This window comes from Radiomyces spectabilis, assembly GCF_025331425.1.
Source record: "Radiomyces spectabilis strain NRRL 2753 chromosome Unknown BYT42scaffold_12, whole genome shotgun sequence".
In the NCBI taxonomy this organism is placed as follows: domain Eukaryota; kingdom Fungi; phylum Mucoromycota; class Mucoromycetes; order Mucorales; family Radiomycetaceae; genus Radiomyces; species Radiomyces spectabilis.
Genome location: NW_026251937.1, coordinates 309170 through 331585, shown reverse-complemented (window position 1 = coordinate 331585; position 22416 = coordinate 309170). Strand labels below are relative to the sequence as shown.

General features: G+C 43.1%; 8 protein-coding genes across 8 annotated transcripts; 3 read left to right on the top strand and 5 right to left on the bottom strand.

Moving 5' to 3' along the window:
- The first annotated feature begins 1278 nt into the window (after window positions 1-1278).
- BYT42DRAFT_87974 (uncharacterized protein) lies at window positions 1279-2750 on the top strand. Its single transcript, XM_051572878.1, has 6 exons — window positions 1279-1475; window positions 1536-1654; window positions 1720-1790; window positions 1860-2072; window positions 2158-2255; window positions 2333-2750. Exons 1-6 carry the CDS (start codon window positions 1387-1389, stop codon window positions 2520-2522), a joined length of 780 nt encoding a protein of 259 aa, XP_051420000.1. The 5' UTR covers window positions 1279-1386; the 3' UTR covers window positions 2523-2750.
- Window positions 2751-2907: 157 nt separating this feature from the next.
- BYT42DRAFT_595207 (pyridoxal phosphate-dependent transferase) lies at window positions 2908-4622 on the bottom strand (the record flags this gene model as incomplete). Its single annotated transcript, XM_051570830.1, has 6 exons — window positions 2908-3531; window positions 3620-3877; window positions 3956-4035; window positions 4102-4217; window positions 4422-4488; window positions 4568-4622. The coding sequence occupies 6 exons, from the start codon at window positions 4620-4622 to the stop codon at window positions 2908-2910; spliced, it is 1200 nt and encodes a 399-aa protein (XP_051419999.1).
- A 537-nt stretch (window positions 4623-5159) lies between these two features.
- On the bottom strand, window positions 5160-6789 carry BYT42DRAFT_582317 (kinase-like domain-containing protein). The gene is made up of 2 exons (XM_051569675.1): window positions 6178-6789; window positions 5160-6080 (listed from the first exon to the last, which is right to left on the bottom strand). The coding sequence occupies exons 1-2, from the start codon at window positions 6703-6705 to the stop codon at window positions 5460-5462; spliced, it is 1149 nt and encodes a 382-aa protein (XP_051419998.1). The 5' UTR covers window positions 6706-6789; the 3' UTR covers window positions 5160-5459.
- Window positions 6790-10573: 3784 nt separating this feature from the next.
- On the bottom strand, window positions 10574-11182 carry BYT42DRAFT_582314 (uncharacterized protein). Its single transcript, XM_051569674.1, has one exon. It carries the CDS (start codon window positions 10994-10996, stop codon window positions 10679-10681), a length of 318 nt encoding a protein of 105 aa, XP_051419997.1. The 5' UTR covers window positions 10997-11182; the 3' UTR covers window positions 10574-10678.
- Window positions 11183-11873: 691 nt separating this feature from the next.
- Window positions 11874-14483, bottom strand: BYT42DRAFT_582312 (26S proteasome non-ATPase regulatory subunit 5). The gene is made up of 13 exons (XM_051569673.1): window positions 14281-14483; window positions 14029-14198; window positions 13842-13946; window positions 13686-13775; window positions 13539-13615; window positions 13298-13466; window positions 13085-13240; window positions 12930-13016; window positions 12697-12860; window positions 12561-12628; window positions 12381-12499; window positions 12244-12315; window positions 11874-12165 (listed from the first exon to the last, which is right to left on the bottom strand). Exons 1-13 carry the CDS (start codon window positions 14396-14398, stop codon window positions 12016-12018), a joined length of 1545 nt encoding a protein of 514 aa, XP_051419996.1. The 5' UTR covers window positions 14399-14483; the 3' UTR covers window positions 11874-12015.
- A 413-nt stretch (window positions 14484-14896) lies between these two features.
- Window positions 14897-16563, top strand: BYT42DRAFT_582308 (quinon protein alcohol dehydrogenase-like superfamily). The gene is made up of 6 exons (XM_051569672.1): window positions 14897-15098; window positions 15170-15274; window positions 15349-15440; window positions 15501-15998; window positions 16066-16138; window positions 16223-16563. Exons 1-6 carry the CDS (start codon window positions 14904-14906, stop codon window positions 16379-16381), a joined length of 1122 nt encoding a protein of 373 aa, XP_051419995.1. The 5' UTR covers window positions 14897-14903; the 3' UTR covers window positions 16382-16563.
- BYT42DRAFT_582303 (uncharacterized protein) lies at window positions 16564-18346 on the bottom strand. Its single transcript, XM_051569671.1, has 5 exons — window positions 18118-18346; window positions 17836-18007; window positions 17587-17766; window positions 17481-17523; window positions 16564-17405 (listed from the first exon to the last, which is right to left on the bottom strand). The coding sequence occupies exons 1-5, from the start codon at window positions 18312-18314 to the stop codon at window positions 16654-16656; spliced, it is 1344 nt and encodes a 447-aa protein (XP_051419994.1). The 5' UTR covers window positions 18315-18346; the 3' UTR covers window positions 16564-16653.
- A 449-nt stretch (window positions 18347-18795) lies between these two features.
- BYT42DRAFT_595205 (V-type ATPase, V0 complex, 116kDa subunit family) lies at window positions 18796-22112 on the top strand (the record flags this gene model as incomplete). The annotated part of the gene is made up of 13 exons (XM_051570829.1): window positions 18796-18885; window positions 18949-19027; window positions 19101-19336; window positions 19414-19833; window positions 19905-20117; window positions 20183-20467; window positions 20550-20753; window positions 20813-20893; window positions 20963-21238; window positions 21301-21510; window positions 21578-21695; window positions 21778-21949; window positions 22022-22112. 13 exons carry the CDS (start codon window positions 18796-18798, stop codon window positions 22110-22112), a joined length of 2475 nt encoding a protein of 824 aa, XP_051419993.1.
- Window positions 22113-22416: the final 304 nt, after the last annotated feature.

Genomic DNA, 22416 nt, shown 5'->3' with positions numbered 1-22416 from the left:
AATCAGATCATTCATAATTGCTGTGGGACTGCTCGGTGAGTGAATTGGTTTAAAGTATGTACTGTGAAATATAATACGGCACTGTCAGCATCCATAACCCCTCTGTGATATGTAATGCTTATCAGATGCTTGCATTGGCCGTCTATGAATCTCAGACCGCTGTGGCACGAGACCATTTGTCACCTCTTGTATCTGTGTGAGCTTTGCTAGAGCGCATGATAAGGCGGACATGTCCGGCAGCTTCTGAACTAGTCAATCATTAAAACGATAAGCAGCCCAGGCGTTTATGCAACGTTTTTATTTACACGACGGCAGCCACCATTTCTTTTATTTCTGATCCTCCCGACGTTGACGCGATGGCATACAGCATAAAGGATCACTCGTGTAGGGGTCTTTTTTTTCCGCCTGTGACTGTACGATCCGCTTTGATGTCTCGTATACTGGCGCCTTTATGTTGAAGTTTTCAATTCTTTCGGGGAGAGGTTTCTTTTTTTATACGGCTATGATGGCGAAATAAGATCAATGTCTTATACTAGCAGTGATATTACTTCCTGCAACACCGCTGAGGGCCTGGATGTGGGTGGTTCATGCTGCGTTTGATATAGCAATACGCTGTGCGCAAACACGGCGCCGTCATTAATATGCTGACTGATGTGGTTGCCACGCGCAGTTTCTGTGAGACACGTCTTGCTAGGGACTATTTGAAGCCGTGTGTTTAGGCTGGCGCCATTACGAAAAAGCTTTTCATATTGTTTAATGAACTCTCAAGTTCAAATCGTGATATTCTTCAAAAAGACAAAGAGACAAAGTCATCGCTACTGTTTTACGTCGATAATACCAGGTGGGTCAAAGTCGTCACACACAAACAACAAGTATCAGATTCGTCCTACAGCAAAAAACTGCCTCCGAATCCGGTGTCTCCGCTCCTGCCGAGGGTCACATTGCGAGGTCATGCATATTTATCGAACTTTCTACCACTTGTTCGGTCTAGAAACTCACATGACCACGTTGCTATTTTATATCGTTATTCTTACAGTGACCATCTAAGAGTGGCCACGATCAATCATTGTGGTAATGAAGACAAGCCTCGTTAATGAATAGGCCAGCCTGGAAAAAGAGTTGGAGTGTCAAAATCTCTATACTATCTTTTTTGTTATGATCAAAGCGTTCCGAGCCACACGCTGTCTTGTCTTATTACACAAACGATCTGTCACGTAGACTGAGATTTTTGGCAAAACGAGATTCCCGGCTCGGGCAAACGCTTTGTTTTGCATTTTGAGACTCCCTTTCTGTTGTGCATCCGCGCCTCTTGTTTTTTTCCGCTCCTCCTTTTTCCTTTTTCTTTTTCTTCTTTGCTTCTACTTCTTTTTTTTTCAGCCACCCAGTATGGCAAATCTCGATATCAAAATAAAACTGGCAAATACCCTTGCCACACTCCTACTTGTTGGGATACAAGGTTTCGGTTATTCTCACTGGTAAGTCTTCGCACTGCATATACTCAAAAAAAGATAACCTGATCGCTCATCGGTCTGCAGGTTCCTTGGACACGATTACGGTTTCAAGCCACATGACTTTATCATTATTCTCGTTGGCATCTTGCAATTGCTGCTCATTGGCATGACCATCTATCAATGGCTTCCAAGTGCACCAAAAGGTAAGGCAACTGTTTCCTGCTTGGCGGAGTTGAGACCATCGATAAACCCAGTTGTGCATGGTCAGATTTTTTCCAGGCTGTCAGTTACTGGTACCTTTTGGTGGCCATTCTCAACAGCGGCGTCGTGCTTTTATGGGTAAGCGCATGTCCAAAAGAAAACAATCTTGCAGAAATTCCCAGTTGACCGTGGATTATTTTACAACAGCATTTCGGTTTGAATATTTTCGCTTTCGTGGGCTTGTTGTGGGAATTAGCCACGCTCGTTTTCATCTATCACCGTTTGCGCAACTTCCCTCCTCGCCACCATACGGATTTAGCTTTCCTCAATGCTCCTTTCTCCATCTATACCGCCTACATTTTCTTTGTGACGTTATTCCAAACCTTCCAGTTCAGTGAAGATACCAAATATCATCCTCTGGTAAAGAACCGCTTCTTTTCGCACTCATCATCGGAACTACTTGGCTCATCATTTTTATATTCATTGAATGGCGGAATCCTTTTAGGTGCTAAGCTTGATTATTATCGTGATCGGATTCGTGGCACTTCATCTTGTGGATTATTCGAGCCGCAAAGATTGGATTTATGCTTTGGCCACTGCATGGTAAAAAACAGTCATTTGAGCGATGTTCTGTTTCAAATATATCTCATGAGACTTTTTTTTTTCTTTTTTATCTTTAGGATTCTTTTGGGAGCCGCTGTTTTCCTGAATGAGTTGCCTCACACTGTGTCCCTGATTGTCGTAGGTATCCTTCTTAGTGCCGTGGCACGCACACTGATCCCAAACTGGCTTGAACGCATCAACCGTCGCTTTGGTCACTGGACCGATCGTATTGGCGAACGTACTCCCCTTCTTCCTGGCCGCAGTTAATGGCCCGATCCATCTGTATCCCTGCACGGATCGCTCAAGATACAGTTGCTTTTCGAAACAACATTAAAAAAATAAAATAAACAAAAGACGAAACGATCATCTGCAGTTGTGCGCATGATTTTTTTTTTACTTGCAGCGACGAATGACATGCACAGACTATCGAGATGCAAGGAGGGGGTTTATCGTAACAAGATTCACGTGAAGACTGCAGTTGAATGTTTTTTTTCTTCAGGATCGATCGCGTCTGTTTACAATTTTAAGAGCAAGTTGTTCGTTTTATTGCATGAGATGGATTGGTTTGAAATAGGTGAACAAAGGGATGACATGCTTCTATCCACTTGCACAGCTCTTTTTTTTTGTTTTCGTCTCTCTTTTTCGACTGACTCTACTTGGTAATATAGGGTTTGAGATTTCTCAATCGGTCGACGGCCTGATGAAGCACGTCGTCGGTCTTGCAGTACGCGAATCGAGCAAAATTCTCGGCGAGGGGCCAGTGATCTTTGGTATAGAATTCGGAGGGAGGAATAGCACACACGCCAATTTCCTTGGTGAGCCAGTAACACATTTTGAAATCATTACCACGGGTGTCAAGAAGGGCAGGGAAGGGGTAATCTTTTGGCAGTTGAATCTTGGCCGTGTTCACAAGGATATAATAGGCACCTTCGGGCATGGTGTAAGGAAGGTTCAGTTCGTCAAATACTTTGGAAAGGATGCTGCGCTTCGCGAGATATGCGGATGTCTGATCAGCGAAAATGGGCTTTGTCAACGACGCTTCCAAACCGGCCGCAATGGCTTCCTGACACGGTGAATTCACGCAAAATACAACACGGGTTTGGGCCGCAAACGAGTACTTGATAAGATGCTCCGGTCCAATCAACCAGCCCACACGCCAACCTGTCGCCGCGAAACTTTTACCACCCGAACCCACGGTAATGGTTCGCTCCCACAGATTACCGAGCGTAGCAATACGTGGAAACTTTTGGAGAGGCGGATAATACAAGCGATCGTACTAAAAAGAAACCGCCGAAAAAAAAGTAAATATTTGTCGATTGCGCGATCAAACGTGGTTGTGACGCAAAAACAATTAATAAATTTACCACTTCATCCGAGAGAATAATCAGGTTATGATCCTCAGCCACTTTACCGATTGCCAACAACTCTTCCTCGGAAAACACTTTGCCAACGGGATTGTGAGGTGTGTTGAGGACAATCATCTTGGTTTTATCCGTGATTTTCGATTTCAGCTCGTCAATATCGAGACGCCATTCTGCCGACGAAATATTACGTTCGGCCGCATGAGCCGGAGGTCGGAGAGGGACAAACACAGGCTTGCCACCGTTCATGGTGATATTAGCCTAAACCACCGCCATCATTAGGTTTTTCCCCATTAGTACACTCATCCCTCTTAATGTATTTCCGAAATGACCACTCACAATGTACTGATCAAAGAAAGGTTCCATGCAGATCACCTCGGATCCCTCATCCAAATAGGCAGCAAATGTCGCAAACATGGCTATTTTTTTCAACAAGGTCAGTTCTCTATTGACTCGCCATGGTCTCGGTTGAACTTGCGGTTTACCTTCGTTGGCACCCGCAGTGACGAGAATCTCGGTGTCGGGATTCAGGTCTCGGCCGAATTCAGAACTGTAAGAAGCGGCCAATGCATTTCTTAATCTCGGTCGACCTCGGGGATGACTATTGAATTGTGGTCAAGTGGTTAACGTGTCGTCCCGCGAGTCATGAAACTTGCCGATATACCTGTATTGATTTGCTTCAACTTTATCGAGCGCTTCTTTGGCGGCTTCCTGAACAACGGCAGGGGGACCAAAACTGGTGAACAAAACGATTGTATGATAAGATTACTATTGGTGGTCCAATTTGGGTAGTTTGTGAACCTACTTCATGAAACCTTGACCCAGATTGATGGCTTTTGTTTCTGCAGCCAAGGGAGTGAAGATAGACCAAACTATGCAAAAAATCATTGGTTTCGATTATCATCGATGGTCTTAGGACGGTTATGCAAGTGGTCTAACGCGATATATTACCATCTTGATCAAACTTGGCTACGCGAGCCGCGGGCGTGAAGCGAGGGTGTGACATAATATTTTTTTTAGAAGAAGTGGAAAGAAGAGCCCGCTGAAAAGGAAGACGCAGGAATGAAAACCGTCGAATAAACATGAAAGAAAACTGAGGGTTAATTAAAAAAAAAATGGACGAGCGAGGCGAGAGACCCTCCTTTTTTAGATTTCAGCACGAATGAAAATCCATAATCATGACGAGCAGTGTGACTGATGATGATAAAATATCAGATCCCGTCGAATTTCTCCATTTCAGCAACTTTATTTATCTCTGAGTACAAAATACAGCGGCAAGGAAACTTTAATTGAGTTGGAAAGAAGCTCAAAGGAAAAAAAAAATAAAAAAAATAAAATAACAACTACCATAGTAAAAGTTAGTAGACTCATTAGACAAACGACCCTGACTCTCCTTGGTTTTCATCCCACTGTGGAGGCCATTACCTCACACCAACAAATGACATGGGATTAGTGGTGATATAGTAAATAGGATACCTTGCGTCAATGGTACGGCATAAAGCAAAAAGACCAAGGCACTTGAGCACAGTACATTATCATCTGATAAGATTTTTATTATTGTCCACATAAAAGAAAAAGGTTTTCGGCACGCAAAGCTATATGTCGACATTTCGATCGTTGACAGCTTGTGTCACCCTCTAGTGCATGTACAAGGACTGTAACTTGAGCAAGAGTAGTTGAATAAGTGCGATGAAAAGAGTATTAACAAAATTGTACAATTGCTTTTTTTTTTTTAGTTTTATGGTTGCCTAATACGTGAGGGATTGTACAAGTAGTTTGGATGTTGGAAAAATACACACGGTCAAAAAGCACAGGAACAGTCTAAAACAGCCTTTTTTGTTTTTTACCGCCATTTCTGTTTATCGATAATGGAAGATGATCTTTGGTTGCTGTGTCCAAGAACTTGACAGGGCACATGGTCAAAACACGGCAGTTGGAGCGCTTCTTTGCTTGTGATGCGTAATTCCGCGCGTGGGTGGAGCATGGCATAGATCAAGTGATCCCATCCTGGAGATAAATTTCGAAACGATGGATACTGCCGTTTCGGGAAATGTCGCAGGTAACAACGGTAACCGGGATCGATCTTTTGGGCTGAACCGAAAGGCACACCATTAAAATGCATGCAAAAATAAACAATCCCGGCTGACCACACATCGGCCCTGGCGCCATGATATCCTTTTCCAAGAAAGATTTCCGGTGCAAAGTAGCAAGTGGACCCGCACAGACCATCCGATAATCGGTCCTCCTCTTGTCCGACTTGACGAAATACATCCGCCGTACCGAAATCCGAAATCTTTAAAAACCCATCCCTTAGCAAAAGATTCTCGGGTTTAATGTCACGATGGGCCACCCCAATACTGTGCAGATACGACAGACCCATCAATAACTGCTTGAAGTAACAATGAACATCATCCACGGAGAGCGTACCGCTACGGATAGCATAATACAAATCACCTCCTGAACACTATCCATCCAAAGAATGGAATGGGGAGAGAATCTTTCTCAATCAACAAATGATAACTCGGAAACTCCGAATTTTCGATCATTTCAGATATACTTACATAATCCATCACTATGTATAAGCGACCTTTCTTATCCATGACCAAATCAAACGTTTCGACAATGTTGGGATGTCTTAGAACGCCGGAAATGCAAAATTCGCTGGCCACTTTCTTCAGGTACCGCAATTCGCTCTCTTGCGAATGCCGCTTTCGAAATGATTTGACAGCATACACTCGGACGCTGCCTGTACTCGTTCTTAAATGGGACAAGCGAACCGTAGCTGATGATCCTTCTCCAATTTTATGTGGCTGAAGAGTGCCATACTGGCTTAGCATGGGTGTCCACGGCATAGGCCGTTTGGTGTGTGTAGACAGGACGCTGCCCGATTGTCCGTTGGAAGGGTTAAATAGGTGTCGGAAAAACGATCGTTTACCACGACGACAAATCGACGGTAAAAACGATTTTTCAGATAATGGGTCCTCGTCTTTGCTATGGCAAGTGATCGTGCTGACGCCTGTACTGTCGGATTCGTTTCTCGATGACATGGTTCGAAGAGAAGAAAACGAGCGTAACGTCTTGAATAGCATTACAGGCAAGCGAGAAATGCCACTGCAGTGTCTGTAGTTGAATAGTAATATGAAAAACGAAAAATATTCCCAGAAGCGAAAAATGAAAATTCACTTTATAAACTAGGAGAGCAATGACCCATGTTTATTTATATCCACAGCTATTGAAAAGCAGTTGAAATGGGCTATCAAGATGACGGGATGCCGCCCGCCACCCATGGTATGTTGGGCAATTTTCGTGTGGGTAAAGCTTTGAATTTTCATTGCGAATAAGCTGGTTCAGGCTTGAATTTTCTTAATACCATTGGATCGTTTTCAATTCTCCTTCTCTGCCCCTAATTGTTCATTCTTCTCCTGGGCCATCTCCCATAGCTCCGAGGTCAATCAACTCAAGAATGACTCGTTTATCTGATACACCGCCCATCGTCGGCCCAACGGACATGCACTTACATGCATAAAAACTTGCCGTGATTACGTGACACCATCTTGCCGTAGTGTTCCAGAATCATTCAGATCTATTTTATTTCTCAGAGGAAAACAAGCAGTGGACTCGCAAAAGAGTAAGGTCGCCACAAGCTGTATATTTTATGCGTATAATTCAACAAATCAAAATTAACTCAAATGGATTGACGCACAGAGTGGTTCATGGAGAAGTGAATATTCACAGCCAAACCAACAAGGGTGGAGGAAAAGGCTATTCGTTTCTTTTATATCGATAGCCGAGTCCAACCTTGTTTGTTTTTCCAGGGATTCCACGCTTGAATGACTAGGCCGTCATATCTAGATTGAAGGAATAGGAAATTCCACGGCCTAGACCATTTCCATAATTCCAATATCAGTCGTACATCTAGACCTCGATTAATCACCAGGCCAAGCTCCGAAAAATTTTATTCTTTCATTGTCATTATACTTCATCGAGGTTCATCTATCCTTTCCTCAACCGTCTCATATGCTTCTCATCAGTCACACTTATAAAGGGATGAACAACCATCTCTTGTCTGCTCTAGTATATTATTGATTACATTCAACCAGTACTAATAGCATTTCAAGCACTGAAAACGACATATGTTGAAGCGCCACAGGCTCATACATGAAAGGAAATCTAAGCTGCAGGATGGACGACAGTATATTTCCTGTTATGGAGACTGCAGATGCATCTTCATTTTTATGAGACAACATTCAGTGGCACCTTTGTTATGAACAATATTTTTATTATAGGTACTGTACTGCATTTTATTTGCGCAACTGGGTAAACCAGATCGTAGTCTGAATTGGAGAGAGACTGCTACATTCACCATTCATACGATTGTGCACAGCGAGACACCTTACATCTTCATATGATGAACTGTTGATCATCCGTCAAAATGTGATGACACGTACAAGCTATTTTAGCACGCCAAAATCATCACTTAAAATGCTATTCTCCAATTCACATCTGGAGTCAGTCGTTCCTGGCTTGCCGCATAGAATGAAATCTTGTACCGATGAGGCTCTTTTATTCTACATCGTTGCGTTGGCTTTCATTTTATCCTTTTCCGGCGTTCGGCCCTCTTGTTTATTTTTTTACGTAATCATTTGCCACTGTTGCCATGATTACTGTATACATGCATGAAATAAGTCAGTCGCCTTGCGCTAAGCAAGAGCCAGCGCCGTATCGCTTTCATAGTCTGACATTTACTGTATAAGTGGCAATCAACCATGTCATACATAGCGATTTGACCAGGTTGCCAGACACTTGATATCCGGAAGATTATAGGTAGAGAGTTCATGGCCAATGCTAGAAGTCTGTATATTTTCAATTCCGGAATGGCTGCAGCTTTTCCGTTTATCATGCTGAGTGAGTCGCCTCCAGTTGACATGACTAGTGCTGTGAATTCAGACTTGGAGAAATCAGGGGCGATTGGAACGTTGGGCAAAGTTTTTCACGTGGATTGACTCTAATGCTTTTATATCTTCTCCTGGCGAACATCCTCAAAATAAATATATTTATCCGTTTAAACTGAGAGCTCTCTTCAATTTCGCTCAACAATAAACCAACAAATAAAATAACCGATATCATCATATTATCCTATGAAATTACACTGCAAACAGCCTGATCAATTAGCGATTGAGCGAGTGCCGGATGCAAATAATGTGGTTCTACATTTTTTTTAATCTACAAAACATTCCACATGGAAAACCATGCATGAGCCCCATTATCACTTGAAGCGACAGAGCTCACGCGAGATCACTGTTTATCTTAACCCGTCCGCATCATTACTGCAAAAAGTAAAAAAAATAAAAATAAAAAAAAATTTTGACGTAAATTCCGAGGTTTCTATCGACGAGTCATATTTCCTCTATGATGACACTGCCACACGTAACTACATCTTTACTATGGTTAGTCGTATACTCTTAATTTCCAGTTAATTTAGGAGTGGAACAATGACCTCCAGCTGCTGCCCCCTCGATTTTATCGCTGACCTGTGGGTGACGCTAACCAGTTGGCACTTGATTATACGTGCCCAAATGCAACCACGGCTGGGGTACGGCCAAGCTGAATAGATTGATGGGCATACCTCATTGACACCCTCTTTTTGGCCGCTGATGTCGGTCGGCCTTTACGCTAACAAATCTTGATCTCAATGCGTCTACCCATCCTTACTTGTCTTTATTAACAGCCCTGGAAGGTTGAGAAAACTTTTTTTTTTTGAACACTACTGGCACATGTTTGATCAGTCAGTCACGACGCCTTTGCCGTTACTTTCACTGCGCCAAAGTTTTATAACTCTGCCCACTAAGGTTTAAGAGAAATATCTGTGACTCAACCTGGATAGATAAAAAATGAGGCCAAAGACTCGTTTTCTGTATGCATGACCCTTTTTTCCCCATTCTTGGTTTTTTAAAGTCTCGCCAAGGCCCAAATAAAAAAAAAAAAAAAACTCAAAAAGATGACTGGACAGCATATGATGACCGCAACGAGATTCGAATCCGCTTTCGCGGACATGGCACTCAAAAACGCTCACCACAATGCTATCCACCCACCTTTCTTTATTTTTGCGATATAGACTTATAAAGGGCTAGGATTTCCATATATGGTTAATCCCAGCTTTGCGCCTTACTATGTCATCTTTTTTTTTTCTCTATCTCTTTTTCTCTTTAACTTACTTTCTTTTCACACAATTGTAAATACTGGGTGCAACAAGCAGGTGGAGGTGACACAATTATTGAGACTGCATAATTTATTTACTTTTGGATTTTTCCACGTAATATGTCGAGATGTATGTTACTGGCTAAACTGAACAAGATACATCGATTCTCTATGATTAGGGAGCAAGGCGCTAAAACTATCAGCTCAAAGAATCAATATTACTTTACATGCAATTTGAACGAGCCGAAACTCGTGACAACGCATCGATTATTATATATGGGAACGAGGCGCCTCTCATGAGCTGTTCCTGCGTTTAGGCTGTCCATCAAACTTTAGATGAACTGTATAATTGAGGACGGTATCATAGCCAGAGATTCAGATCTGCAGTTTTTAATCAAGTATAAAAGAAACCAGGGCAAACAACGAATAAAGATCATTTGACAGCCTTGCAACAATTTTCCAACCTATTGTCTAATTTCGCTTAAACTTACTGTATCTCCATACATCACAAGTTTATAATCGCTGTCGAACTTTCATTTTGCTAGTTGAATTGTATTTCATGGCTTACGTTATCCTCTAAGGTTAGTCGCTATTTTGGTTAGGTTTTTGATGAAAGTATGTTCGCAGTACTTGGTTTCAGAGTCGGTCACGTTACCAGGGAGGCAGTAATACACTTTTACACAGACAATGAATAAGCGCACTTTTTGGTCATCCAAGGTCAAAGGAAATGGACCAATTTATTTTTTTTGGATGCTTCTATTTTTATTTTCTCATAACTTGACACCACTTCTATGGAGAATATGTTGCCTAGTATTACAATGCTGCAATTGGTGCTTGAAACAGGCACAAGTGGGATACGATTAATCAAAGTCTAACGGGTCCGGATACCGGGAATTGCTTGGGATACCTGGATAGGCAGCAAATTCTAGAGCCTGATACGCAAGAAATGGGAACAAAATCTCCACATTCGGCAGGGCATTTTATTTTCGCTTGTTCTTGGTTTGACGCTCTGCAAGCCAACTTTTCAAAGGGTCCACAGATATCCAGTCGACATTGAGGTCCGCCTGTTCCGATCCATCCAGAAGAGGCCACTTTTGAAATGACCAGCAGGCACAAGAAGAGAAGAAATAGTTGTTTTGTCATGATATAAGGTTTCGATGAGTATTGAAAGACGGGTACCATAGCTTTATTTTTGTCTGCTTTAAATATTTAAAAACCGGTGCCGTACGTGTAGGCGATTTTAGCAGTTGGCGCGAATAAAGAATTCCGTCTTTCATAAAACATCTGCATCGGTTTTTTGCTGTGACTTTTAAATGATGCATGCACCATTATTGCTAATGGATTCTGCAATGACAGCTTGTCTTTCACAATGAAAATGGGATCAGTGCTTGCTATTTTCGTAATTTACTTTTTTCAAGCAATCACAGCAATCACGACTTCTTCTCTTTGCACTGTAATGCATTGTAGATAAAAAGGATAGATTCTTTGTTTCAAAGCCATATTATTACCTCTAAGACAAAGAGGGCTTTCCGAGATAATTGAGGTAGTATAACCATCTGCATGGACTTTTTTCATTATTGGATCATTGCCTCCGTTTCTGACTGCTCTACGATATGAGGCAACGCTTGATCAACGTTGTAAGTCAAGGTAAACTCTCGCCTCGTGATTTCCTCTTTTCCGTGCCCCTCATTGTACGACATGACAATCCAGCTTTATGTAAACCATTGAGATTGGATTGATTTCCCACCTTCTCATGTGGAAATGAGGACCATTTTTTTCTGCGGCTTTGGGAATCCGTTTTTAACATCATCAAAAAAGTATGCATGAATATGCTGTGTAACAGACAAACACAGCGTACCGTTCCTGTTATGATCTCACAATCTTGTCTGTTCCGTTTCATTATCAATTTACTTGTCATGAATCCAGCAGCGATGTGAGCTGGAGCACCACACTTGCGAATAAAAAAAGAAGAGAGAAAAAAAAAGGATCCCAATACTTCGAACGCCAGTTACTGACCCGACACACGTTGTAGGCAGCACTTTTGGCGTTGTAAACGCTCGTTGGTCTTTTTTCACCTTTGTAAAATCGTCAGAACCCAACTCCTTGAGAATCTTTAAATGCCACGATATCCACCTCGTCTGGGTCATCAGCTTCATTCTGCAGTGTAGTCAAATGCTTTTTTTTTTTATAATTTGAAAGGATTATGCACTTTCTAGGGCAGCCATAGGCTCGTTTGTTTGGAAGGAGGGACCTTGTCTCACATATTGCACAAACATCGAATAATGTTCTCCAAAGGTTGTTGCACTATCGGGCGCTTCTGCCAATGTCTTGACGATACCATATTTCCAGGTCTACATCAGTTAAAGACAGAGTTCCAGTTAAATGATGATTATTTTTTTACATGATGAAACAGTAGGCTTTCGTTTTACCTGTCCCTGACGGCTGTGCTCTGTGGCACGATCCAAAATATATCCTAAAAATTCGCGAGATTGGGCCATTTCCTATTACAAATTATCCTTTCATCAGCAAGCAGAACTTTCGGATCAAAACCGGTTGCGAATTCAACCTGTCGACCCCATGTGTGTGAAGCAACACTTTGCAACACTGCAAAAGCGGCGATTTTCGTTTCTTCTACCGGTTGTTTGGCGGTGGAAATCAAGAGAGATAGAGACGGTGTGTTGCTGCCTGTGGGAGCCACATGAGATTCAGTCCAAGAACTTGATGAAAAGCTGACGCGAAGACTCACCACTCATTCGTTTAAACATATCAAGTGTCATTTGCGCTACCGAAGGGCTGTTGTTACTGCTGTCATCGCTACGAGGTTGTTTAAATCCAATATTAGATCTCACGCGTCCAGTTTTTCCTTTTGCAAACGCTCTTACGTGACGGCGAGCATCTTTGATAGTGTTTGCAAGTAGACCGTTTTTACATCCCCAGTAGAAGAGTGACATCCTTCCAAGACGGTGTTCATCAGCGGGTTCGTATAAATTAACCGTAATCCATTGACGTGAGAACCAATTAGCCCAATGGATGCAATAGCTGCAATCTGCAAAGTGGAAGCGTCATCATTTGAGTATGCTATCCCAGGTACCTATTGTTTTCAAGGCATACTCACAGCCACTTCTTTATGTTGGCTATCCAAGCAGCGCTGTAGGCGGTTGAGCAGATGATATTGGCTGGCAATGGGCTCAAATGAGACGTCCTATTCCCAATCTCAATAAGTAGAGCCATTTCATTACATCGTATCTCCGGTCCTTTGTCATCACTCACGGGTTGTTCGCCCAGTTTTCCAAAGAATTTCAGCACGGCACATTTGGTGAGGACGACGGCCACATCGGTCTCATTTTCTTCGTCAAGGACCAGCGCCAGATCATTGAGTAGATCAGCTTTTTGTAAAAATGTCAGCCCTGACCGAGTTGCGGCAATCTATCCACAATTGTTCAATAAATCACCCCATCAATCAAACAATAATTTCTGCCTTACTTCGCTGAGCATATCCACGGCGTTCATTTTCAGCAGCAAGTCTTCGGATTTCACTTCTGATACGACATGGCTTAACAGACCTGACAGTTCGCATTCTTGGAATGCGATATCCGACGAAGCGGCCACCCGGACAATGAGTTCATAAACTCGAAAACTAACGACTCCGCTCCTGCACAGAAACCCGGAGGTGAGTATGTCACGATCTCATCACATCATTTTTCAGCAAACTGCAGAGCCTTACACATGCAGAAACCGTCGCAGCATAGCGACAGTTTGAACGCTAAAGAAGGCTACGCGACCTGGTTCAGTGAGAGCAACCTTGATGCAGGTAGCATGACTATAGTGAGCAACCTGATCTACATGAACCATCAATTTCTTTTTTCCATACCCGAGCAATGATATCTACGGCCTTGGTGGCCGTGCGTGTATCTTGGAAGGCCAATGTCGTTAATACCAGCGGAAAGATGTCTGAATGGATCTAATCAACGCGTCGAGTCATTAATATCATTTGTCCCATACAAATGCGTTAGCCTTTATACTCTACCATAGATGAAACGGAATTGTCGGATGCAAGAGATTTTTCGACTTGTTGCAAACACAGATATCGGATCGAAGGAGAAAAATGGGCCAAGCCTTGAATCAAAAAGGTCTGCATAAATCCAAAAGCAGTCGTATTTTATTCTCTCTTTTTTTTTTGAATGCCTGCCCAGTCATGATAGTGGTTAACTTACTTTGTTGTCTTGGCCAATAATTGCTTCATACGGGAAGGGTTGCAGTACTTTATTAATAACATCACACACGGCTTTTGTCAGTTCATCGTCGTCAATGTCCAAGTTGGCGTAAAGTCCGGGCAGTGACACTACAGATAGAACTTGGTTGGCCTGATCTTGCGACACATGATCTTCAAAATCAATCTAGGGTGAGTTCAAAGTGAATGCAGTGCGGGGGGTGACCCTCTTCGCGCCATTCCGACGACGACGCACCTCCAAGATATACAGACAATGCTCGCATGGCCTCAACTTTATCTTGTAAAGATGCATGGGCCGTAGGTTGAATGACGTTGGCCACTTTCTCGACAGGCGAAATGGGAGCAGGCGACATTGTGGAAAAAAAAAAAAACGAGGTGAAGACAAAAGGTTGGATCTTCGAGACGCGCACAAAAAAAAGGCTGCAATTTTTCACCCTCTGAAACTTTGGTTCTCCAATCAGATTTTCGCAGCCGCTTCAATCAGCCTGTTCCGACAAATCTTTTTTATGCAAAGAAAATCGGAAAGAGCTGACTAAAGGACAATTCGCAGCACAAGATAACCAACATACAGGTGCTGCACATCAGAGCTATGAACTCTTTTTATTTGGTGATTGGAAATGACCTTCCTTCATAGTGGAAAAGTTTTTTGGAGTTGTAGAATTTGCATACAATATTGGAACTGCTTACTGGTCATTATCGGTAAAACCGCCATGGGAAACACCCAGTAATAATCATTTTCTTAAACAACCTTTGTTTATTCCATTGCGGTTTGGTCTCTGCTTTACAATTTTAACGTGCATTTGCCTTTTCCGGAATTCTTTTTTTTTTTTTGACTCAGCTCGGGGCTACGGGTTGCGCATGAAAGGTGACCCGCGCTTTGACCGAATTTTCCCTCCAAAGCAACGTATTTTATTTACTACTTCTCTAATGAGGCCTGTGACATTTGTGAAGCGGTTTGATTTCCCAGTATACGGTGTCGACTTTTCCGTCGACGACCAGGTCATTGCTGCAGGAGGAGGTGGCGCTAATCGTTCAGGCGTCAAGAACAAGCTGGTATGTCCCACTCAATTGCATTTGGGTTTGTACCCGAGATTTTCCTCATTAAGCTTTTTGCATAATCACAGATGTCATTTGCCGTTGACGAGAAAAACAAGTCATTCAAGGATCTTGCTCAATTGGCTCTTTCCGATGAGGAAGACTGCCCAATGTCCATTGCTTGTCATCCCGAGGTACGTTGGAAAATGGACCAAACAATCCCATGGTCTGAGCTTTTAGCTTACCCTTTTTTTCTTATGTGGTACAGCTCCCTCTATTTGCTGCAGGGATTAATGGAACCGCTCAGGATATTCAACAAGGCAAAAACCCTAATTGTCGACTGTTTAGCTTGGAACATGGGTCAGTATACAAGGGCAATCGAACCGAGTAAACGTGGTAATACTCAAATGGCTCTTTTAGTATTGAACCGGTCCGTGAGATTTCGACCAGTACTCAAAAAAATGCGGATGAATATCAAAAGGTCACCCGATTTAGTCGGTCGTATCTGGTGACTGGATTCAGTGATGGCAAAGTGACCGTGTTAAAGATGCCGGATCTGAAACTCGCCTTTCCTCCTCTGCGGTTCAATAATATCCAAGACATCGACATTGATCGAGACGAAAACTACATGGCCATTGCCACCGCAAAAGCATTGATTATCGCTTCGCTCGAGGACGGCAGCATCGTTCAGGTAATTGATAGTCCAAAATTAAATCGAAATACGACCTGCGAATTCCGTGCTTGTCGATACGCTTCACAAGACCGAGCCAACGAAAAGCTGTACGCTATTGTCAATCCAACGTCACGAGGGCGCGGATTTGTCTGTGCGTGGCGTGTGTATCCTCACCAAGCGAGATATCTACGAAGGGCGAAAACAGCGAGTGTGAGTCGGAAAGGTATCACCAGCTTTGCCGTAAGGTGTGTGAACTTGTCCTCGTAAATGAATTCGTTCTATGACTGACAATGAATATTTGTTTCTCGTTAGCCCGTCAGGCCACGTATTGGCTTATGCATCCACTGACTTGACCATAGGCCTCATTGATGCGCAGACATTACGTGTAAGTAAAAAGTTGATAAAGGGAACGAGAGGTGTGAAGGATCAGTTTTTGTCTTTTTTCCAAGCCATCTGAAACTTGCAATAGCCCTTGCTGCGTGTACCTGATGCTCACGGCTTTGCCATTACGAGCTTGAATTTCAGCCGATCGGGCGAATTTCTGGTAAGCGCAGGAGCCGACAATTGCTGCCGCATGATGGTTGTACCCAAAAATTTGGACCTGGGTAAGTGGCTCCCTTCTGGATAACGATGATCCTTTTACTGCTCACTTGAACTCACATCTGCTTAGGTTACGATTACGCTACCCCCATTTACGCATTCCTTTGTATGTTAATGACAGCATTATTGGCCCATATCATTGTAGAAATGGCCAAATAAAACAAGTAAAGAAGAAAAAACCGTAAACACTGTAATAAAAGTTATGTAGACACTTGAACCATCTTTAGAAATTTCACTGTAAACGACGCCCTAGTCTACTCGTCCTCTGTTTTGGCGTGGCTGTCGTCATGTGACGATCTTTTACCTGAGTTGATTGTACACGCTGGATAGTCGAGAAGGTGCACGCGGATAAGTGGGCGTGCTTACCGATGAGCTGCTTTGTCTGGATGGTGACCGCTCCGTTGTGAAATATTGCTGTAAATGAGAAGAGGAAGAACGGGAATGACCCATTCGAGATGAGGACCGCAGGGAAGAGGTGCTTTTGCTAGAGGAGGGTGGTGATGGATGTGGAAGTTTCAGTCGGATAGAAGGAATGTGGCTTGCGCGTTGAGAAGTACGATAGCCACCTAATCGGCTCTCTGAACGGCTGGGATGGGGGGCGGTCGTACTAGCTGCAGCCGAACTTGTACGCTGGGGTGTGACAAGGTTTGTCGATCTTGTGCTTGCTGGCATTGGTATGTGAGACGCTCGTTTGGCTAATTTAGAGGTACTGGAATTTAACCAATTTTCATATCTGGTACTTGGTCGTGAAGCAGACATGGATGTGCTAGGACGTAGCGTCTGTGATATACTGCCAAGAGATCGGTGCGAAGATATGGAGGATACACGATGAGAAGTCTCGCTTAAAGATGCATATTGCGCCAGACGACTAAATGATCGAGTAGACGAAGACGTGGATGGGGTCGGCGATATGTGGCGGGAATGGTAACTCGTTACTGTTGAATGTGACGCCAAACTGTGTTCACTGCTTATACTGCTGCATCGCGATCGGTTGCGGCGCAAATGAACAGGATGCGTATCGGTCGGTGGCATGGGAAAGGATAATATATCGGCTGTACAAATACACGAAAATGACAAAAAAATTAATACCTGGTTCATCTAATGCACCCCCCCCCCAAGTACCGTACCTGTATCGCCTTTTGGTAAAAAATCCCAATTGTCCAGATTGATCTTTTTCATGTATCAAACGTTAATCATCGTATGTATCGCACGAGAATCGATTATTACAAGTACCTGCTGAGCTGTATTCAGAAAATCTTCAAACTCTTTCAGATCATCCATTGCATCGTTGTATGAATCACCCTTTTCGATGGGGTCGAGGCCATACCGTATGGGTCTTTGATTTGGAGAAAGCCGCGGCGAACCACCGTCGACTTCTTTTGATGGCGCGGTAGAATCAGACGTTGGCGGTGTCTAAAAGAAAAATAGTCGGTCATTGTCCACACGCATACAAAGACGAACAACTTTTTTGTACTACTTTACGTTTTCCAGCGTGTTGAGAGACTCATTGAGATCGATATTGGCAAGCGTGGACAGATCCGTTTCCTGTTCCAGGTCCGAGGTATAGTTGGCTTCAATGAGATCGTCCAAATTCACGCTTTGCTCGGAGTTTATAGACAGGATCGAATCAGGACGCGCTTTTTTGTTGGAGGCACTGCCAGTAACAAGAACAAATGATCAGTGACCCTCCCCATCCCTTTATTTCATAAAATTCTCCGGGAAGACCAGTAGCTATCACGAAATTCGTTATAGGCGACATCTTACCTGGGTCGTAATGAAGGTTCTAATGCAGCCGTAGCGGCATCTTTGCAAGGCGAATGTCCCCGATATTGCTTCGCTTCTAGGAACCAGGTGTCGAAATTCGAAGCAAGGGGAGAAACGTCTTTCGGTGTTACCGGTTCAGTAAAGGCATTGGGGAGTTCCTGTATGGGTGATTTAGGGTCCTGGTGGAATCGGGTCATGAGCCAGATGGTGAACCGAAGAAAACGGGAATAATAAGAAGGGATACAGAAAAATCCCAATTGTCGGGCTTTTGTCCTTTTGAACCGTCGCATAGCATTGATTGGCTCGGTATTAGCCAATCAGGGTCTACTTCTGGTAATTCATGACTCTGAGATCATTGAAGAGAACAAGGAGGGATAACCGAAAGATGAAGAGAGCAAAGAATGATACCATTAGCTATCTATTTAGAAAAACACACCAGTATGCACATCTACTCAAGCATCAAGATAGAGTTATCAATACGTTCTGAAGTTAATCCATCATTTCACGTGGCTTTTTCCTTAATTTCTGTGCTTCCAAAATGAAAAAAGAGAAATTTGTATGCGAAATTGCCGCTTTTCCTTTTTGAGACAAATTGTGCTCGTTTGTTCTTTCCACCCACTATTTTCGTCAATAGGTCCATGCACTATGCCACGAACCACGCTATTTCGATCAGAGCAAATGTCGTTTGTTCAATTGTATTTACCCGGCGAAGTAGCCCAGATATGTATATCCAGCTTGGGCGAGCTGGGCAAGTTGCAATTCATAGACGTAAGGACAAACTCAACAGTTAGCATGACCTTGCCTCGATCTGCTCACGGAAGTTGCTGTTAGCTTAATCCCGATGTCAATGCATTCCAGCGCTCATTTGTGTCTGAAATCAGACGCTTTGACGAAATGGAGCGGCAATGCCGTAAGTGGAGATTGTAGCCCCCAGCAGCAGCAGCAGCACAAGTAGTTGCAGCGACGTAACATATTGAATACAGGCTTTTTTCAAACACAAATCGCCAAGGCCGACATTGTCACAGCACCATTAGCAACCACCACGTATCTTTCTCGCGCCCCTTCCGCTCAAGAAGTTGACGAATTGGAAGAAAAGCTGAAAGAACACGAAACACGCATTTGTGAAATGAACGATTCATACGAGAGTCTTCAACGACGATACCTGCAATTAACTGAACTCCGCCATGTGTTACGCGAAACGGATGCATTTTTTGAACAAGTAAGTTGGGAAGCATCGGTTACACCCGCCCACCCGATATTGATACGCTGAACCGACTTTTTGTTATCACCATCAAGGCAGGATCAAGGCACGATATCGTTCGTACTTCACTAGACGAAATAGACGCCGCTGCTCCCTTATTAGACAATGACGTGGAGCAGGTACAGTACGAACTAAGTCATCTTGATTTGGGTCACGTCACTGGCGTGATTGCTCGATCGCGATTACAAACTTTTGAACGCATCCTGTGGCGATCATTGCGTGGCAATCTGTATATGAAATCCGTCGATATTGACGAGTCCATCATTGATCCTGTCACGGACGAAGCGGTAGAAAAAGATGTTTTCGCCATTTTCGCGCACGGACGCGAAGTCGTTGCCAAGATCAAGAAAATATGCGAAAGCATGGGCGCAACGTTATACACCGTGGATGATTCTTCCGATAAACGACGAGATACCTTGTTAGAAATCACTTCCCGCATCGAAGATCTAGGCAATGTATGGGCTTAAAATTTTCTGGAACATGGCCGACGTGATGGAGCCGATCTCGTAACGTATTACCCTTGTAGATTTTATCCAATACAAGTCAAATGAGGCGGATGGAGCTGTTAAAAGTAGCGGAAAATCTCACCGCTTGGTTCACACTTGTACGAAAAGAAAAAGCCATCTATCATACCTTGAACTTGTTCAATTATGATGCCAATCGTAAATGCCTTATCGGTGAAGGATGGTGCGCCAAAAACGACATTCTTGTTATTCAACGCGCTTTGAAGGATGCCACGGTAAGACGACATAATGTCAAATGATAGGCGTCAACATGTGTGTGTCTCATGCGCTTTTGATTTAGGATGCATCAGGGACGAACCTGTCCTCCGTATTGACGGAAATCCATACAAATAAAACACGACCTACGTGCCATCGAACGAATAAATTCACAGAAGGCTTTCAAAACATCATTGATGCGTATGGCATTGCTCGCTACCAAGAAGTCAACCCTGGTCTTTTTACGGTGATTTCTTTCCCGTTTCTATTCGCCGTCATGTTTGGTGATATTGGTCACGGGTTACTCATGCTGTGCTTTGCCTCGTACCTTGTTCTCAATGAGAAGCAGCTGGCGAGTAACAATGGGGAGGCAAGTTTTTTTTTTTTTTTTTTTTTTTTTTTTTGGTACCCCGGTTTGTATGACAAACATCGATAATGACTTACAACTCTAGATTTTCAAAATGTTTTTCGCTGGTCGATACATGATGCTAATGATGGCTATTTTTTCCATTTTTACCGGGGCCATCTATAATGACATCTTCTCCTTGTCGTTGAATCTATTCAAATCCGGATTCGACTGGCCGCGGGAATACAACGGCATTGATGCAGTGGAAGGTATACCCAATGGTCACGTCTACAAATTCGGGTTTGATCCTGTAAGCAGCTCTTTTTTTTTCTTTATCCCAAAAGATTAGAGGACTGACCGTCTTCCTAGGCCTGGCATGGAGCAGAAAACTTTTTATTATTTTCCAATTCATACAAGATGAAACAGGCCATCATCCTTGGTGTGATTCACGTAAGGCACTCATTGCTTGGTAGATTTTTAATTGTCAGTCATTAATGGGTATACTGATCCATTGGGTAGATGTCATTTGCTATTTGTTTGAACGTCTATAATCATGTGCACTATGGCAACCAAATATTTATCTGGCTTGAATTTCTACCACAAATCTTGTTCATGGAGTGCATCTTTGGTTATCTAGTGTTCTGCATTCTGTACAAGTGGAGTGTGGACTGGTGGGCAGTAGATGATCAAGGTCACACACTTCATAACTCGCCGCCCAATCTATTGAACATGCTCATTTACATGTTTCTATCTCCGGGCAAGGTCGATCCTCAAGATCAACTCTATCCTGGACAGGTAAATGCAAAAAAGGAAATCGTTTTCCTATAGATGTTTATTCTGATCATGGCACGGTACAGGGTCCTGTTCAAGCGATTCTTTTATTCATTGCTTTTATCTGCGTCCCATGGATGTGGTTTGCCAAACCGTATTACCTCAAGAAACTTCATAGCCAACATCGCTATCAAACAGTGGCAGCCGAGGACGAGCATGAATTGCATTCAGGAGACGGTCATCACGAAGGCATGGAATTGTTTATAGAAGAACCGCAGCAAGAAGAGGAAGAAGAAGTAAGAAGCAATGGAAAAGAAATCCTTGGTAAAGCAAGATGTGTTTTGATTAACAGCGGTGTGTCAGTTTGATTTTAGTGAAGAAATGATTCATCAGACGATCCATACCATTGAATTTTGCCTCAACTGCATCTCCAATACTGCCTCGTATCTTCGTTTATGGGCGCTTTCACTGGCTCACGCACGTAAGTTTTCTGATTGCCTGAATTGTCACAACTAAATACATGATTCATGGTTTCTCTTTTTTATATATTTAAATATTTGCAGAATTGTCCAGCGTCTTGTGGGATATGACCCTAAAGATATGGTTCAAAATGTCAGGGCTGGCCGCCGCCCTGGGTTTAGTGGTTGGATTTGCCATGTGGTTCGTATTAACGATCGGCGTATTGCTTTGCATGGAAGGATTATCAGCTTTCCTTCACGCACTTCGTTTGCATTGGTAAGCCCAAAAGTGAAGCTTGTTTTTATGTGCCGTGTACGAGAGTGTTGACCATGATTGATTTTTATCTAGGGTGGAATTTGATGGCAAGTTTTATCATGGCGATGGTGTGCTTTTCGAACCGTTTTCGTTTGCTACTATATTGGAACAGTTCTCCGAATAATAGATCTTGGAAAAAAGCTAGTTCCCATAAAATGGGTCACCTGAATTTAATACTGACTCTATGCAACCGTTTCATTACCCGACCATTCACAAGAAAAAATGCCTGTCAATGGGGGGGCCTATTCCACCATATTCATTGAATGACTGTGTAGTAAAAAGAAGATTCGGTGTAAAAGACAAAAAAAAATGATAATCGGAGTGTTTCTCACGGATCGCTGGTGGCAAACCTTGTGTGTAGGCCCCTTTAGGTGATTTCGCCTTAATAGCCCCTTGAGGGTTGGGCGTGACTTTCTGGGTGAAAGCGA